At 39.2% G+C, this 19293-nt stretch overlaps 1 protein-coding gene across 1 annotated transcript in view; it reads left to right on the forward strand.

The window, feature by feature from the left end:
• The first annotated feature begins 9028 nt into the window (after window positions 1–9028).
• KIF5B (kinesin family member 5B) overlaps window positions 9029–19293 on the forward strand; it is a 50791-nt gene continuing 40526 nt past the window's right edge. The window contains exons 1-2 of the mRNA XM_086714621.1: window positions 9029–9610; window positions 17211–17298. Coding sequence (XP_086570747.1) covers window positions 9485–9610; window positions 17211–17298 — 214 coding nt within the window. The 5' untranslated portion in view covers window positions 9029–9484. The remainder of the gene's footprint in view (window positions 9611–17210; window positions 17299–19293) is intronic.

Genomic DNA, 19293 nt, shown 5'->3' on the forward strand with positions numbered 1-19293 from the left:
CTTTCAATTTTATTTTTGGTAAAGAAAACAGCAATGGAAGGAAGAACATAGACTGAAGTTCTTACTATTACAAATCAAGTCTTTGCAGGAATACACAGTATAGACTTCCTAAGTGCTCTGCAATAGTGGTATGGTGGATTTCGTGATGTGTCAGCCAAGCTCCCAAATCCCCCGTTTATGATGAAGGCTGGTGGTTGACTCCCAGTCTCCCTGGGAATCGTCTTCCACAGAAGGGAGCTGCCTCACCTAAAATCAGGCCCCTTCCCCAGGGGTAGCCAACATCCAATGACCAGCTTTTTATCTGTGTTAGAACGACTTTGATGGGCCATCCCTGTTCCAGAGCTTTCCCACAAAATCATTGGAGGCAACAACGCATCACACTGCCATTCCTCTGCTTAATGCTGCTTCGCTCATTTTCTTGTAGGTGGTGTTGCTGAGAGTACACCCCAATGAACCTCCTGCAAGCAAATCTCTGCCTTCGAGACTTTTTCCTGTCAAACCCAACCCAAGACATATGGCAAAAGTTTTTGGTAGACTTAAAAAATAACTACTTTTATGTCATTGTAGACTATTATTGTATTAATTTGTTTTGAGCAAATGGACTGGATGCAGTAAAATTCTTGCTGGTTTTCCTGTGCATCAGTCTGCTTATTCCTAAAAATATAAACATGGTTGTATATATGTTTATTTAAAAAGGAGTCTGAAAAAATTACAAATTGTAGAATATATACAAGTCCAGTTTAAAAAAAAAAGAATTAACAAGCTTGCCAAATCATAGTAAATACATGAATAAATAGGAAGGTCTTCAGTTTCTACTTTCTCAGTTATGGGCATTCTCCTTATAATGATTATAGTTAACATAATATATATTTAGTATTTATATATATATGACATATATATTATTATATGTAATTGTTAATATTAGGAATAAGAATGAGAATGAATAAGAATAAGAATAAGAATAAGAATAAGAATAAGAATAAGAATAAGAATAAGAATGAAACCTTGGGCATTGAAGACATGACCGGGATGTACCTGGTCAAACCATGGTACATCCAACCCAGTGTTTTGCATGTGAGAGGCAGATTTGGGGCAAGATCTTGACTGTCATCCCTGATTTCATCTCCAAAATGTCAGGAAGTTTCTCCAAAATATCCATTCTTTATGCTCTCATGGCACTGCTTTTAAAGGACCTATCCCTGTGATTTATGTTTATTTTAACTCCTCCACTAGACTAGGACCTCCTCATTGAGAAATGATCCACATTTGTATCCTACACCATCTCTTGAGCAGAGCAACCATAATTAATAGTTACTCATTGAATTTCAATTTCAATCAGTATAGGATTTATTAGCACTTATGAGATCCTGAGCACTGAGCTAAACATTGTTGAAGAAAATGAGTCACACTTACTGTCCTCAAAGAATTTATTATATTCTTGGGGTTAAACATATTTAAACAGATAGACTGGCTAATTAAGTATGGCAAGTTGAATATTCACATTTATCTTTGATCCCCCTGACATTCCACTAAAATAACAGTAAAGAAATACAAAAGTCCTAAAGCTACAAGTGGAAAGAAAACTTGAAAGATCATCAGCAAACAGGATTTCAGCAAAATGTTGAAAATGTGTAACTGCCTACATAGGCTGGAGAATGCTAAAACCTAGGCTTGCAGGGCAGAAAGCCAGAAAGTAAGTCAATTCTTCACACAGAATGCAGAAAACCTCAGGAATTGTACACACCAAGAGGCAGGGGTGCAAGGTAGAGCTGAAAATAGGTAGGTTTAGTTGAAAGATTATATTGGGAGCAGTAAAATGCAATCCCCTCCTACTCAAGTGCCAGAAGATTGCCCCATTCCTCAGCACAACAGAAGGAAGAAAACACTCTCGGAAGAAGTTGAACCAGAGAGACTGTGGATTCAGGGACACCAGACACAGCTGAAGTTGTGATGAGTTGCCTTACTAAAAACAGTGGCTCAGTGGGTTGAGCACCTGACTTTTGATTTTGGCTCAGGTCATGATCTCACAGTTCGTGAGATCAAGCCCTGCATTGGGCTCCATGCTGACAGTGCAGAGCCTGCTTGGGATTCTCTCTTCCTCTCTCTCTGCCCCTCCCCTCCCCTCTCAAAAATAAATTTAAAAAATTAAAAAGAAATCCATTCATTTAGAGAATAAAAATTTAGAAAAGCATATATATGTTTATGTACAAACATATATATGTTTATATATATGTTTATTTCAGTTTGGGATCAGCATACCAAAAACATTAGCATATCCAAGAAATGTTATCACATATTTGTGTACACACACACACACACACACACAAGCCAACATAACAGTTAAAAATAAACATGACACGGGGCACCTGGGTGGCTTAGTTAGTGAAGCATCTGACTCTTGATTTCAGGTCAGGTCATGATCTCATGGGTTTGTGGGATCAAGTCCCACATTGGGCTTAGTGCTGACAGTGTAGAGCCTGTTTGGGATTCTCTCTCCCTCTCTCTCTGCCCGTCCCCTGCTTGCGCTCACTCTCTCTTGCTGTCAACATAAATAGATAAACATTAAAAAAAATAAGCATGACACACAAAAGCCAGCGATGGAAAATAAGAAAGACAAGAGAAGCATAGGTAAAAAGAAACTAAAAAAGCTGCCTGGAAGAAAAATGCAGATCACACACAGATGATCAGGACTCAGAAGGAATCAGACTTCTCAACAACAACAACAACAACAACAACAGAAGCTGCAAGATGGTAAAAAGAGCTATACAAGTTAGGTAATATAATTATAATGCACGATTTAGCTAAGCTGTGACTGATAGAATGTAAACACTGTACAATAATTAACTAAAAATGGTGATGGAAATATGTTGGGAAGAGAAGGGGAAAAATGTGTGTGTTGAGTCAGATGAGGGGCAAAATATAAATAAAATATATATAAACTCTGATATAAAAGAGTTATATTTTCCTTTAAAAAGAATAATAAATCAGGGGCGCCCAGGTGGCTGAGTCAATTAAGCGTCCAACTCTTGACCTCAGCTCAGGTCTTAATCTGCGGATCATGAGTAGAAGTCTCATGCTGGGCTCTGTGCTAGGTGTGAAACCTACCTAATAATAATAATAAAAATAAATCAAAAAGCAGCAATAAAGGAATGTTATGTTATTTAGGACATGGAGATAAATACCAGAAAAATTGTTAAAGAGTTAAAGTGATAGCTTTGAAGAATAGAAATGAGGACTGGAGTGGGTTGAGCAAGAATTTATGTGGTTCATTGTTGTAATTCTACTTTAATTATTTTTTAAGTTTGTTTATTTTGAGAGAGAGAGGGAGAGTACACAGCAGAAGAGGGGTAGACAGAGGGAGAGAGACAGAATCCCAAGCAGGCTCTGCACCATCAGTGCAGATCCCACATGGGGCTCAAGCTTATGAACTGTGAGATCATGACCTGAGCCGAAATCAAGAGTCCAATGCTTAACCGACTAAGCCACCCAGGCGCCCCGTAATTCTATTCTTAAACAATGGATGTGTGCTATTTTGATAAAAACATTTTAAAAATATGTTCTAAAGAATTAAACTGTGGTCTTAAATAGAGTGCAGGAGTTTTCTATCTGACAGTGAAAGAATTCTATTCTGAACAACCATTTGCAGGAGGTGGAATTTGGGGAAAGATGAATGGAGTTTGGTGGCCATAAGGAAAATTCAGGGTGAGATCACAAGACTTTGAAATTAGCAAAATATAAGGGGTCAGTGAAAAGGCCAGTTGCCAGGAATCAAGAAAGTAAGATGTTGAACAGTGAGAAAATCCTACATAAATAGGGGGAAGTCAGATGATAGAAGACTTTGGACTCTAAGCAGAAGAATTTGAACTTGCTTAAGTAAGAAAAAAGGGAGTTGTTGTGGGTTCTCGAGCAATGCAATGATGTAATAAAGAAAGGTTTTAGGATATTTAATGTGAAAATTATTGTATGTAAAATAGTGGCTATGGAAGGGAATTGTTTGGTCTCTTTCACCATTGTATCCCCAGAACCTGTCTCAGTGTCTGACTGGTAGTAGGAGCTCAACCCATACTTACTGAATAATCAAATGGAAAAGAGGCTGGGCATTGTCCTAGTAATCCAGACATGTGGTAGTAAGGCTTGGGACTAGGAAGGGATAATAGAAATGGAAAGGAACAGGTGCCTCTTGTACACATTTCAAAAAAAGAAATACTGTAATTTCCTATTCTAAATGCCCATTTAAAAAGTCATTTCACATTAAATATAAACAAATTTTCTCATAGTAATAATGTTATAAATAATATTACATTCTTAGGCCCTCTCTAACTATAATTAGTCTAAAATATAGTCCAATCTAAGTACATATATTATGCTTAAGTAACATTTAATAGGGTCGTTTCTGGCAGATAAATTTTAAGTTCCAAGTTGTGGGTTTTCATACCAGTTGTGTATTGCCATTAATAAATTTTCAAAATTGAGCATCTTTAAACAATAACCATCTAATGACATCTCATGATTTTGTGGGTGAAGAATTTGGGCAGGCCTCAGCTGGGTGATTCTTCCGTTCCAAGGGTGTCACTTAAGATTACTCACTGATATTTATCTGCAGGGTGTACTGGTCTGGACAGCTCAAGGTGGCCTCCTTTGCAAGTCTGGAGCTTGGGTAAGGACAGCTGGAAGGCTGGGATAAGCTGGGACTATGGTTAGAGTGCCTATATAAACATGGCGTCTCTAGCAGGGTAGTTGATCTTTTTATGTGGCAGTTGAGACTTCTCTGAAAGAGTGTTCCAAGAGATCTAAGTGGAAGCTACAAGACTTCTTCCCACTTAGTCTTAGATAGCATGCAGTGCATCACAATTCTGCCACATTATATGGTTACAAGTACGTCAAAGGGCCAGGAGAGAGGCCTAAATCCAGGGATGCTTGCTTTGTTGGAGGATCATCTTTGGTGGCTAACTTCCACAATGGAGATTTAATGTTCTAAGTTTGTATAGGTACTTAATTCCTATCCTTTTCAAACTATTCCAAAAAATACAAGAGGAAGGAAAACTTCTGAATTCATTCTCTGAGGCCAGTATCACCCTGATACCAAAACCAGATAAAGACCCCACAAAAAAAAGAACTACAAGCCAATATCTTTCATGAATACAGATGGAAAAATCCTCAACAAAAATATTAGCAAACACACCCAATGATACATTGAAAAAATCATACACCACGATCAAGTGGGATTTATTCCCAGGATGCAAGGGTGGTTCAATATTCATAAAACAATCAATATGATACATCACATCAATAAGAGAAAGGATAAAAACCATATGATCATTTCAATAGATGCAGAAAAATCATTTGATATATTACAACATCCATCACAATAAAAACCCTCTGCAAAGTAGGTCTAAAGGAAACATACCTCAACGTAATAAAGGTCTTATGTGATAATCCTACAGCAAACATCATACTCAATGGAGAAAAATTGAGAGCTTTTCTCCTAAGGTCAGGAATAAGACAAGGATGTCCACTCTTTCCACTTTTATCCAACATAGTACTGGAAGTCCTAGCCACAGCAACCAGACAACAAAAAGAAATAAAGGGCATCCAAATTGGTAAGGAAGAAGTAAAACTCTCACTATTTGAAGATGGCATGATGGTATATATATAGAAAACCTGAAAGACTCCACCAAAAAACTACTAGAACTGATAAATGAATTCAGTAAAGTCGTGGGATACAAAAACAATGTACAGAAATCTGTTGCATTCCTGTACACTAATAATGAAGCAGCAGAAAGTGAAATTAAGAAAACAATTCCAGGGGCGCCTCGGTGGCGCAGTCGGTTAAGCGTCCGACTTCAACCAGGTCACGACCTCATGGTCCGTGAGTTCGAGCCCCGCGTCGGGCTCTGGGCTGATGGCTCAGAGCCTGGAGCCTGTTTCCGATTCTGTGTCTCCCTCTCTCTCTGCCCCTCGCCCGTTCATGCTCTGTCTCTCTCTGTCCCAAAAATAAATAAACGTTGAAAAAAAAAAAAAAAAAGAAAACAATTCCATTTTCCATTTACAACTACACCAAAAACAATAAAATATCTAGGAATAAGCTTAACCAAAGAGGATGAATTTCTTTTATTAGTGTTTTATGGAAGATATTCACAAACCAAGAAACAAACTCTTTTTTTTTTTTTTTTTAAATTTTTTTTTCAACGTTTATTTATTTTTGCGACAGAGAGAGACAGAGCATGAACGGGGGAGGGGCAGAGAGAGAGGGAGACACAGAATCGGAAACAGGCTCCAGGCTCTGAGCCATCAGCCCAGAGCCTGACGCAGGGCTCGAACTCCCGGACTGCGAGATCGGGACCTGGCTGAAGTCGGACGCTTAACCGACAGCGCCACCCAGGCGCCCCAAAACAAACTCTTAACTATAGAGAAATGATGGTTACCAAAGGGAAGAGGTGGGGGAATGGGGATTAAAGTTATACTTAACATGGTAAAAAAAAAAAAAAAAAAAAAAAAAAAGAAAGAAAAGAAAAGGAATGCCTCTGTCTTTACTGTGCCAACGTTGTTTAAAGTTTTTTAAAACTTCAGCATTAATAAAAAGATTAAATCTCAATCAATCTGTATAGGTACAAGTACCACTCACATTTTCATCAGAAAAAAGTTGTATTAATGAGTCTCAAACTGTGTCCTCAAGGAAACCTGTTTCATTGCTAATGTGGAATAATGCCAGTCTTTTCCATATTTGGAAGAAAAACTGGGATTAACCAATTTTTAAAAAGTTAATCTTTAGTTTCACTATGAAAATAATTCTTAAAGCCTATTGCCTGATACCACTATTCCTCACTGATGTGCCAGGACACGTTTTTAGAAATATTTTGTTTTTCAAGTAGCATTTATCTCCTTCCTGGTCCTAGGCAGAGTCAGGTTCTTTATGCTCCCTTGCCCAGAAAAAGTGTGAATGTCAGATCCGAAAGCAGAAGGCTCTTGCAGACACTTCCCTTTCTGGATTTTGTTTTCATAAAGCCTGTGCTTCCAGAATCTGCTGTGCAGAAAGAAGGAAGAGGCAACAGTTGCAACCAAAGTGCCTTAAACAGCAGATGTTTCCAGAGCTTAATTCCTTGGCCCTTCCATCAACCTCCTTTCCCGTCCCACACACATGAGTCACCTGAGTCACCTTTTTGGAACCCCTACTCCACGGAGACTTTGAAAATCACTGCTCTAGAGCAATCATTCCCCAGGTCTGAGGTGAAGACACAAAGGAATGGTGGAGTGGAAGTTGAGGAACTTCAGACACAAACTACCAGATTTCTCTTCTGCATGTATAAAGGATGAAGTAAACAGTGGAGTTAGAGGTACCTGGAACTTTTTCATAGCCTGTGAGTATGGAAGAATGCTGATACTGGTAATCAAACTGGAAAAGTTGAGTAGTTGAACTGAGTATTGGCAGGAAGCAGAGGATAATTAATTAGTCTCTAGAATGTCAAATGTAATGTTAAGGTAATGCATCCTAAAGAAGGTGGCCTATAAGCTGCTAGAGGAATGGGAATGCCACACAAGTGAAAAGGTCAGGGTTGTAGATAAGAGTCTAGCAACTGTTGAAGACATGGGCTCAGAGAAAGAGCAGAGTGCTGAGGACAGGGTTGTCATGAAATCCTGTTAAAAAGATGGAAAACTAGTGGCCCACCTGCCACAACAACCTCCTTCTTTGAGTGATTGCTGCTCTCCTTCACTGAAAATTTTGTTCTCTAAAATTGTAGACTATCAGAATCATTGTTTGAAATTATATCAGTAAGAATAAAACATCCTACTCTTTCTTCGAGGCTCTAAGACATAGAGAAGCTGCCTTGATTGACTTCCAAGACAGGTGCAGAGATTTGGGTCAGAGGTTTCTGAAGACAACTTTCCACATCTATCTTAACTTTGTAGTCCCCAAGGAAACAGGACCTTGGGTCCACTTGTACTCTAGACCTGAGGTCACATCTCTGCTTTGTTTGGAGCCTACTGAAACACAATTTTATTAAAATTTTACCTAAATGCCACACTTCCCCCAGAGCCCTTTAACTCCATCTTTGCCTTTGTTGGGCGAGATGTCCCAGAGTTCCTCAGGTGTGAACTCTCCCTCATTGCTGTGGATCAACAAAGCTGTGTCTGTTGAAGTTTGGATTAATTTCTGGAGGCATCTGGATGGTAGGGCGAAGACTGAGCACTGGAAGTTTGTACAATCCAATCATTCACTTTTTACAAACCAGAGAAAGGGTTCCTGATTGTCTTTGCAGTTCTTCCAGAGCACCTTAGAGAGACTTCCAGTTGAGAGTCATTATGGTATCCACCTTTCTAAAAAGCCACTTCAGCTTTTTAGCTGACATATAATCCACAAATTTATCCAGGTCTTTTAAGACCATCTTCAGACTCAGGTCAGTCATTCCTTCAGTGTTGAGATGGACGAGTTCCATGTATTTATTACCGGAGAAGCGGGACCTCCAATTGACTGAAGCCCTTCTCCCCAACCACCTTGCTCTTACACATTTCTTCAGCAATCTTCTGCATTCCTTAAGAGAAATGTCCTTTTTCTTTCTTGTCTCCCCAACGCACTCTCTCAGTAAAGAGTAACCGCTTAAACCAGAGAGCCAAGCCCCACCCTTCGCTTCCAATCTTCCTTTCTCTGGGAAAGCGCTCTAAAAAGGTGGGCTAGGAACCAATTTTATCTCCAGACCAAACAGAAGGCAAACACCTCCTTATTAGGAATACAGTATTTTATTTAAACAAGCTACAACATAAGGTAGTTTTAACAAATCCCTTGACCCCTGAAGAAGAGAATACTAAGCGCGTCTGCCTTCGCTTTGGGAAATTCTGCGGCCAGAGAATTGCCCGGTCAGGCGGCGGGGCAACCAGAGGTACTTCTATAAGAGAGCTTCCAGTAAAACTCGAATCGGCAACCCCAGGGCGAAGAGTGGCTGCAGGGCGGCGGCGCGGCCCAGCGCGGACGCGGATTGGTCATCTCGGCTGGGACCCGCCGCGCGTGCGCCGTGCTCCGCGCGCACCGCCCATCCCGCCGCTCAGTCGCCGGTCTTCGGCCTCTGAAGTGGTCGGGTGGCTGCCGGCAAGCCGGCGATCAGACTGCCCGGCGGGCGGACGGCGGGGCCGGCCTGCTGTCTCCGAGGAAGAGGGACGTGGCAATTTTTCCGGTGTCTAGAATCCCGTCGGACCCGTGCAGCCTGCCCAGGCCGACGAGGGAGAAACTGAGGAGCCGCAGACTCTCCACCCGTGCCGCCGCCGCCATGGCTGCCATGATGGATCGGAAGTGAGCCTCAGGGCGACTGCTACCGGCGCCGGCGCTTCGAGTCTGGGTTCCCGGGCCACCGCCGCCGCGGGAAGGGCGGGCGACGCGCCAGACTGCTGACTCTCTCGGCCTTCGCGACCCCTGTCCTCAGCTCGGGCCTGCTTCCTTCCAGACTGAGAGGCGGGGAGTGGCTCCCGGTCTCCGGCCCCGGCAGCGAGGAAGATGGCGGACCCGGCCGAGTGCAACATCAAAGTGATGTGTCGCTTCAGACCTCTCAATGAGTCTGAGGTGAACCGCGGCGATAAGTACATCGCCAAGTTTCAGGGAGAAGACACGGTCATGATCGCGGTGAGTGACCAACGCCCCTACCCCCAGTCTAGCTCCTTCGGGCCTGGCCGGGCCCCGAGTTCGGGGAGGTGGCGGGGTGCAGAATTGAGAGCTAGCAGTGATGACCCCAACCCCGCCCCCGAGTAGAGTTTGCCGGTTCAGATAACCCCGGGGAGGGAGACTGCGCGGCTCCATGGCTGTTCTGGATCGCCCCTACCCCGATCTTAAGTGCCCAGAGAAGGGAGGCGCCTGGTCTCTGTCTGGGACACTCCCCCACCTGGGGCACTGGAGGAACTGTCCGGGGTGTAAGTTTAGTGCATATTTGCCTGTGTGTGTGTGTGTGTGTGTGTGTGTGCGCGCGCGCGCACAGTTACTGATGCTGTTGGTGTTTTGGACTACCCCAAGTTTACCATTTGTAACATGTGCAAGATTAAAGTTTAGCTAAGAACGTTGAGCTTTAAGACTAGCCCTATTGTACCTTAAATAGTGAAGATACTTAGTTTTATAGGAGATAAAGATACAACTATTTGCTGAACCGTGTTGTTTGCCTCACGGGAGAAGGAAAAATTATCAAACAACTACAAATATACCTGTACCTCAAATGTTCACCCACCCGTCCTTTGAGTGATGAATGAACGTTCATGTTAACTATTATAAATGACAAATTGAGGACTGTAAAGAGTGAGTTTTCTTTTGAAATCGGAGTGATCAATTTTGTTCAATTTTATAGTAGATCTAGCAGATCAGATTGGATCAAGTAAGTGCCCAGAAAAATCTGTAATCTCTTACTGGGTTTTATGGGGTAAGAGCATAGCAAAGAGTGTTAACTTTTTGTATTATAATTATAAAGGTAAGCTTTTTTAAAAAAATTAAAATTTGACCAGTAAGCTGGATTGATTTCTTGTTAACATTAGATCTCTACTTCTGCCTTGAAGAAAAACTGATTTTGATAATCTTAAGGACGGAGAAATAGTGTCCCTTGTGCTATAAAATATAAAACATAACTAGAGTTGGCTGATCATTGTCAGGGAAACCAGAATGTAAGGTTGATTTTTTTGTGGTCTGATCTCTGGTATCAAAAGGTCCTCTGGAAATAGAATTTCCAGGTTAAGAAGATTAAAATGGGTAGCAGAATATTACATACCTAATTGTGACTAAAAATTAAATTTATCTTTCTTGGTAATGCGATTGTGGCAGAACTTTTTTCTACATTGCTATCATGGTACAAAATCTTAATGTTAATCTTTTCTGTAATGGCATTCCATATTTAGCATATTGTTTGCACAGCCTAATTTGGAAATAGGACAAAGGGTCACAGGAGATGGGACATTGATGATTAAGAGCATTGACATAGGAGATAGGACTGAACTTCTTCAAGAGTTTCTATGTGAAAGTTTGCAGAATTAAGCTCTAGGTAATGAGTGTCGTGTCATAGCCCTTTATTGCTTGGTAGGCTTTTGGCAAACAAATCATTAGATTACTAACAACTGCCAGCCACTACTGTGTAAAGACTGTCCGGCTGGCTTTTTGTTAACAAGTTCATGAGAGAAACTAAATGATACCATGGTGAGACTAAGAAGTTAAGCACAGAAGTAGTCATCCTTTTCCTTTAGGATGGTATCTTCTGTGGAATCAGAGGAGGCTTGCAGGGCCTGGGTTGTTGACAAACTGGCTACTAGTTGCTCAGAGTTTTTGTGATTACTCAGCAGTAACAGTGGTTGACACATTGAAGCTATTTCCTTTTTGATTTGTATTAAGAATGCCTCATTTCTGCAGATGTTTGTGTGTGTGTTTAAACAAATCTATAAGTATTACCAGGATTCATTTGTTGGAATGATAGGATTTAGGATTCACAAGATGTATTGAGAAGGCAACTTTCTGCCCAAATATGACATAAAATATGAGGACAGTTAAAACAAGTAATTACCACTGGAAGCACACATGTATTCTAGGTTGTTCCCTTTGAATAAAGTTCTTGGACGTTCCTTAACAATGTAAATAAATTTAAATAATAGAAATAATGAATAGGTGATTGAGTTGTGAATCTGCAATAAAAGTTGGCCTTTAAGTAAACTGGTAAGCATTTTTAGTCTTTTTTTTTTTTTTTTAAAGTTTAAGCAAAAATACAACAGAGTCCTGTAGTAGCCTTAAGAAATATAAGAGGGCAGGTTTAGTTCATTATTTTCAAGAATTAATCTGCATTTACTGGGTCATTGGTTACTCTGAGGTCTCAATTTTTTAAATGAATTTATATTTTAAAAGGTTGGGAATTTATAAGGAATAGCTGAGAGAGTGAAATTTAAAAATTACTAGGTAAAGTCATGTGTTGGTTTATTTTGTTCATTTTACTGGATCCTGATTCAAAAGAAATGGTTTTAAGAAGGAATTGCTGCAGTGCGTCATTTAAAACTAAATTATTTTAAACATGATTTAAACACATTTTGTAGTCTTCTGGTTAAATCAAGATTTAAAGAGTAAGTAGTTTATAATGTTACTGAATTATAGGTATAATCTGTGCTCCTTTAGAAGATAATTTTTAAGGATTCTCATTTTCATTGAAGTTCAATTTCCAATATATTGTCCAAACTTTTTTCTGTTACATCAGTGATTTTAATATAATATCCCATGGCAGGCAAATCTTGTGATCCTATAGTGTCTCTCTGTGTTTTGCAACTTTCATACAGATTTTTTTGGTAATTAAGTGCTTGTTAAAGAGGTATAAGTATCACATATTGAATGAAATAAATGGATTATTTAAGGAAAACCTTTAAATGATAAAAACAGAACGTATTTGCTTTAAATAAGAGAACTTGTTATCCACAAAAAAAGGAGGACAAGGGAAACACCGTATTTAGTTGAAATGAGCCTGCCGAAAACTCCAGGAAAAAAAAAAGTCAATAGAAAAAATTATTTCTTTATGCATCATAAAAGTGGAACATGCGTATGTGTATCATTAAGTATCTTTATTAATCATTGTTCCTTATATGGTATACTGTAGACGCTGTCAGAACCAAAAACAGGCTGTTGCAGTTCATTGAAATTAGAGGAAAGTAAAACCTAATTAGATAATCTTGTCCAGTTCCTTGCTTATAGCTCAACATGATTTCTCTTTTCAAGTGAATGATGATTTGGTGTTTGATCCTAATTACCTTAAGAGTGAACATTAAAAGAGAAGAAGTCATCATCACACCTGTACAGTTGTGGAATCTTAGCTAACAGTCATTGTCAAACTAAGGAAAATCTGATAAGCTATAATCCCATGTGATCTGAGGATCACTACTCAAAATTTTAGAGAAAGGTATATATGCCTGCTAGGAGGGTGTCCTTTATAACCAGATTTGATGTTCTGCAGATACAAACAGGAACCACTTCACTAAGAAATCTGAGGTATGGGGTGCCTAGCTGGCTCAGTCTGGAACATGCAACTCTTGATATTGGGATTTTGAGTTCAAGCCCCACGTTGGGTGTAGAAACTACCTAAAATTAAAATCTTAAAAAAAAAAAAAAAAAAAAAGACAAATCTGAGGTATGGTTGCAATTCAGATAAACATTCCTATTTGGTTTTGTCCACTTGAAGCCTAAGTCAGATATGAATGTATCTTATGACTTGGGGTATCTCTGAAGGTTCATAGAAATAAGACTATATAATGTACATTTCAAGGCAAAGAACCAGGATTTTTAAGATACGGATGTCTAGATTGTGAGTGTTCCTTTGTTTAATTCATTTGAAAGATTTTTAATTAAGAGATGTCCCTTAATTGTAGACCCATTAGAAGTTTTTATGTTTCATGTATCTTGTTTTTCATCCCAGGAAGCTATGGTCAGTTAGTAACTTCAGGTCTTGACCTCTAATCAAAACATTTGCCTTATTTAACAAAATTATAGTTTAGTTTTGGAATTTAAAATAAAACTTTTGTCAACTTAATGCTTATAAGTACTTAATTTTTGATTTAACAATGATCTAACATCTAAAAAAAATCACTCAATCCTAGCTTAATTATTTTTTAGTTTGCATATTTGCGATAAGGAATGCTATAGTAAACAGCTGTATAAAAGTACTTTTGAGGCAGGTTTTACTATTATCCATTATTTTGGGTATATCTCTTACTAAGTGAAAGTTTAAGACCACTGTTTTTATTGATGTGATAATGGAGATGACTTAAAACTGAGTCGTGTTTGTTCTTTATATACATATATAATTTTTTAAGTTTATTTATTTTGAGAGAGACAGTGTGAGCAGGGGAGAGGGAGGGAAAGAGAGAGAGAAAGAGAAAGGATCCCAAGCAGGCTCCACACTGTCAGCGCAGAGCCCGACAGGGGGCTTGAACTCATGAAACTGAGATCCTGACCTGAGTTGAAACCAAGAATCAGACACTCAACCAGCTGAGCCACCCAGGCACTCCTGTTCTTTGTATTTTTTATTTTTATTTTAAAAATTTTTAAAGTTTATTTATTTTGAGAGAGTGTAAGTGGGATAGGGACAGAGCAGGGGCGGGGCGGGGTGGGGGGGGGGGAGTAGCGAATTCCAAACAGGCTCCACACGGTCAGTGCAGAGCCCTATGTGAGGCTTGAACCCACAAACCTCGAAGTAGTGACCGGAGCTGAAATTGAGAGTCTGACGCTCAACTAACGGAGCCACCCAGGCACCCTTCTTTATATTTTCAAAATGTTTACTTTAATAAAATTGTATTACTTGACTTACTTTGGAGGATGCAATTGTCTTCATGCTGTTACCTATTTTCTGTTGATTAGTTTGTTTCATGCAAGCAAAATTTGAATTAATCATTGTTTAATTCTTGTTTTCATAGTATCTTTTATACATTTTTTACTAAATGCATATTTTGGCTAATTGCAGTCTGTTCTTGACTCTTTACCATGAGTTCTTTAATGCCAGATGCTGACTCCATTTCAGTTCAGTTAACATTGCATGACCACTTACATTAGATCTTAGTATACAGCTTCTTACCTTAGTATTCAAGATTCTACCCAGCCTTATTCTCTGTTCTTTGAACTCTACAGTCTGTACTAGCTAAATAACATTTCTAAAACTCTGTTAATCGTTTACGATATCTGATACCTGATAGGTGCTAAATGTTTGCTGGATACATACAGAGGAAAAGTTACTTTCTTTTTGCATAGGAAGAATTAGCATGGTTTATCTGTGGATGGGGATTGTTATTTTGATTGTACATGTGTTTGTTTTCAATCAAAATTATGTCTTATAAAATCAGTAAAAGAGTAGATTTTTTTTTTTTTTTAGTTGCACCTGTAAAATTGAATGTTAATGTCTTTGTAGAACCTTAGTGAAAGGACATTTAGGCAAAGAATAATCAGACATTGAGATGCCTACTTTTAATTGAATACCAAAGTGAGGTCATCTTAGTATATCCTTTAGGAATGCTTTCAGCTGCAGAAGGAAAACAACTAATAGTGGTTTAAATAAATACGAGGTTATTTTTCTCAAATATAAAAAGTCTGCAGATAGGCCCTTACTGCTACTACTTAATGACTCTGTTATCTGTTGTCATCCTTAAGTTAATTGATTTATCATGATGTTTGTAAGATGGATGCTACAGCTCCATCATTCCAGAAAGGAGAAAGGGCAGCTTCAGCTGAGATGGTCCTTTTTATCAGAAAACAACCGTTTCCCCAAGACCCTTCAGGAGACCATCACTTTATTTACAGAATCCAGAACTGGGTCACGTGTCCACTAGTTGCAGGGAGACTAGGCTATCTGGTGGTTAGCTTCCCAACGTATGTAGTGGAAACTGGCATGGGGAAGGGGAATTAGGAATGACTTTGGATAGCCCTTTAAGAGTGTCTGTTTCGTTGTAATTTTCATTATATTATTGCAGACTTTGGGGAAGGAGACTGGGATGTAGTTTCTAAAAAGTAAGGTCTTTTTTTTTTTTAGCTAAGGCCTGAGAAGTCTTCTGTAATGTTAAGGATTGTTTGGGAAGTGATGATTGTTTTATATTTTAGGGTCCAGTGTCTGTCCTTTCCTTTAGGAGCAGGTAGAAAGCAGGCATACACTTCCTTTCAAATACTTAGAATCCCCTTGCCCTCCTCTCATCTGTGCATGCTTACTTTTTCTCCTTGATTACTAGATTGTTCCTGCCAGCATTTAAACTTGTTCAGGTCTTACCCATCTTTAAAAAAAATTTTTTTAGGGCGCCTGGGTGGCGCAGTCGGTTAAGCGTCCGACTTCAACCAGGTCACGATCTCGCGGTCCGTGAGTTCGAGCCCCGCTTCAGGCTCTGGGCTGATGGCTCAGAGCCTGGAGCCTGTTTCCGATTCTGTGTCTCCCTCTCTCTCTGCCCCTCCCCCGTTCATGCTCTGTCTCTCTCTGTCCCAAAAATAAATAAACGTTGAAAAAAAAATTAAAAAAAAAAAATTTTTTTTAGACCTGTAGCCTGATTTCTGCTCTATTCAGTTACTTCTAATACTTTTTAAATCTCTTTCCAGTCTGACCTTTGTCATTGGATACTTTTCAGTTTTGCCTTGACCTCACAGCTATATTTGACACAATCAGTCCCTCCTTGATAATTCTTCCTTGACTTGCATGGACACTGATTTTTTTCATTCCATCCCTGTGGCTCATTCATCAGACAATATCAGCAGTGTTCTAAATGAGTCCCCAAGATCCTTTCAGGGGACCCAGAAGGTCAAAACTATTTTCAAAATAACACTAAAATGTTATTTGCCTTTTTCATTGTGTTGTCATTTACATTTGATCTTTGCTCCTTAAACTTCCAACTTAACTTCTTTTGGCTTCCTGCATTCTACAAGCTTCTTTCTGCCCTAGGATCTTTAAGCATCCCAATACCTAGCTAGGCTACTTCCCACCCTCACCCTCCCATGACTAGTATTGAAGAGACAGGTAGTGAGCTATTCTTCAGTTCTTAAACATCCCTTCTCCAGAGTCATTCCCTGCTATATTTCTGCTTTCTCCCAGACTTGGGTTCTTCTTTTATATGCTGTCACAGCACTCCATTGCATGAGTCAGATATCTAGTCATTTAATTATTTGTCTGATGCCTGCCCCACTATTACTTATGCTCCATTAAAGTAGAGAGTGTATCTATCTTGTTCATCATTCTAGTAAGATGTCTAGTATATTAGGCATTCCATAAATATTTGTTAAATGAATGAATGATTGGAAAGCTGTTGCAGTAAAATGAAAAGCCTAATGGGAGTAGTGGAAGGAGCTCTGAACTGAACGGAGATTTGGATTTAAATTTTAGTTTTGTCATTAACACCATTTATACCTTTCAGGATTCTAGTTTCCTTGTCTGCAAAATGATACTATTGAAAATAGAGCCTCAGTACTTGCCAGAGTAGACACTCATTAAATAAAAATTCACTCAACAGTATTTCACTATCATAGTAGTGCTAGGCCCTGGAAATCTAACAAAGACATTTTTGGTTTTGTAAAGTTTATTCTAGTGAATTTGTACTTAGTGATCCCTAAGGTCCTTTCTACAAAGATACTATGACATGAAGTAATGCATAGTAAGTACTCTATTTCAAAGGTTAAATATATGATGACATCTTTAAAGGAGCTTAGAAGTGTCCATTCACCTTTAATTTGTGATGTTGACACCTTTGTTTCTGTTTTTCAGTCCAAGCCTTATGCATTTGACCGAGTGTTCCAGTCCAACACCTCTCAAGAGCAAGTATATAATGATTGTGCAAAGAAGATTGTTAAAGGTAAATATATTGCTATGTTGTCCCAGCAATAAGTAAAATTTGTTTGTGATCTTCTCCATTTACCCAACATTTTTTTTTCATTTTAATTGCCCCCCCCCCCGTTTTTAGTTAATTGTGGAAGACAGTTTAATAAAAAAGATAACATACAATTAGTAAACACACTGTTGCTCAAATCCCATGATCTAATTCATATACAGTACCTAGTGAAGGGTATTATAAGAATTTTAGTGTTAACACACCTATTCTTTTAGAATGCATTCTTTTAGATGCATTTCTATTAGGTATTCCCAGGAGAGTTTCTAAGGTAGCAGTTATAGAAATACAGCAGCATGAGAATGACTACGAAATAGTTAGACAAGTTTCTAAAAAATAGTAGAAAATGGTAGCAATCTATCATTCTTCCATTCCATTGTTATTTCTTCCCCAAAGACTTCTCTTGTGTTCAACAGAAAAATGCTGGAGGAAGTGTGTACATTCCAGTTAATACTATTAATTTGTACTAAGATTTTCCAAGTTTATATTTTCTAAAATCATAGAACCCTAGAGTTGAGAGAGGGTATGAGTGATATCCCAGTGAATACTAGGATAGAGGGGATGGGATTTGGTATAAAAGTGGACAGGTTAGGGTTAAGTAGGAGCACAGACAATTCATCCAGTAACAGGAGAATAGGTAGAGTTTTTGGATAGAAGTCTATAGGTGTGATGAAAGAAAAATTCAGATCTTTTCATATTCCATTTTGTATGTGATACAGGGAGCAAAGTCATCACAGAATGAAGATGAGGGGGAGGGGGTCCTAGGAAAAAGAATGAAGTTGTCTGGCAATAGAAGTGAATGGATTAGGGAAATGTGGCAGTATTGCCAGGCAGCATTAAGGGCCCACTTGAAGTTAGTAGCCAGAAGAGTTGAATTTACCTAGTTGGTGTTTTACCAGATGAGTACAAAAGAGGGAGAGAAAGGCAGGAGAATTAATTGAGGCTGTAGTCAAGAGAATGATGATAATAGTGAACCATGGAATCTACGGTGAGTGAGGGGAAGGAGAGCACAGGTGGGAGAAATGGGTTTGAGGGACATGAAAAGAAGCGGTAAGGTTAATATATTATAGTCTTTGTGGGGTCAAAGGTTTGTTGGAATCAGGGTACTAGAAGGAATAATAGGGGGTAGATACTTAATTGGCCTTAGGGAAACAGTGTAGTTAGTAATTAAATAAAAGGTCTAGAATATAACTGTAGAATTGACATCTGAAGGAGTAAAGGACAAGAGATCATGGAGAAAACTAGGCCCAGGATCTGAGAGACCAGGGTATTTTAATAGGATCATCTACTAAATGGACATTGGAATCACCAAGAATTACAACAGGAATAGTATTGATGAGAGACAGTGGACTGGATGTTGAAATCTTCATAGAAAGATGGAGAATTAACTTGATTCTATAAATGATTACAACAAAGAGGAACAGGCAGTGTCCTCTTTTGTTTGTAGGCATCAAGTAATTTTCCAAATGAATCTGTCATAGAACACAATTACATTACATTCTTTGATTTTAACATACTTTTTTTAATCAGTACAGCCTAAGATTTTACATGAGCTTTTTTTTTTTTAATGTTTATTTCTTTATTTTTGATGGGGTGGGAGGGGGCGGTGGGGAGAGGCAGAGAGAGAAGACTGAGAATCCCAGGCAAGCTCTGCACTGTCAGCACAGAGCCCAATGCAGGGCTTGAACTCATGAACCTTTGAGGTCATGACCTGAGCTGAAATCAAGAGTCGATGCTTAGGGGCGCCTGGGTGGCGCAGTCGGTTAAGCGTCCGACTTCAGCCAGGTCACGATCGATCTCGTGGTCCGTGAGTTCGAGCCCCGCGTCGGGCTCTGGGCTGACGGCTCAGAGCCTGGAGCCTGTTTCCGATTCTGTGTCTCTCTCTCTCTCTGCCCCTCCCCCGTTCATGCTCTGTCTCTCTCTGTCCCAAAAATAAATAAAAAACGTTGAAAAAAAATTTTT

The sequence above is a fragment of the Puma concolor genome, chromosome B4 (assembly GCF_028749965.1).
Source record: "Puma concolor isolate L17-30 chromosome B4, mPumCon1.1.hap2, whole genome shotgun sequence".
NCBI classification, from domain to species: Eukaryota; Metazoa; Chordata; class Mammalia; order Carnivora; family Felidae; genus Puma; species Puma concolor.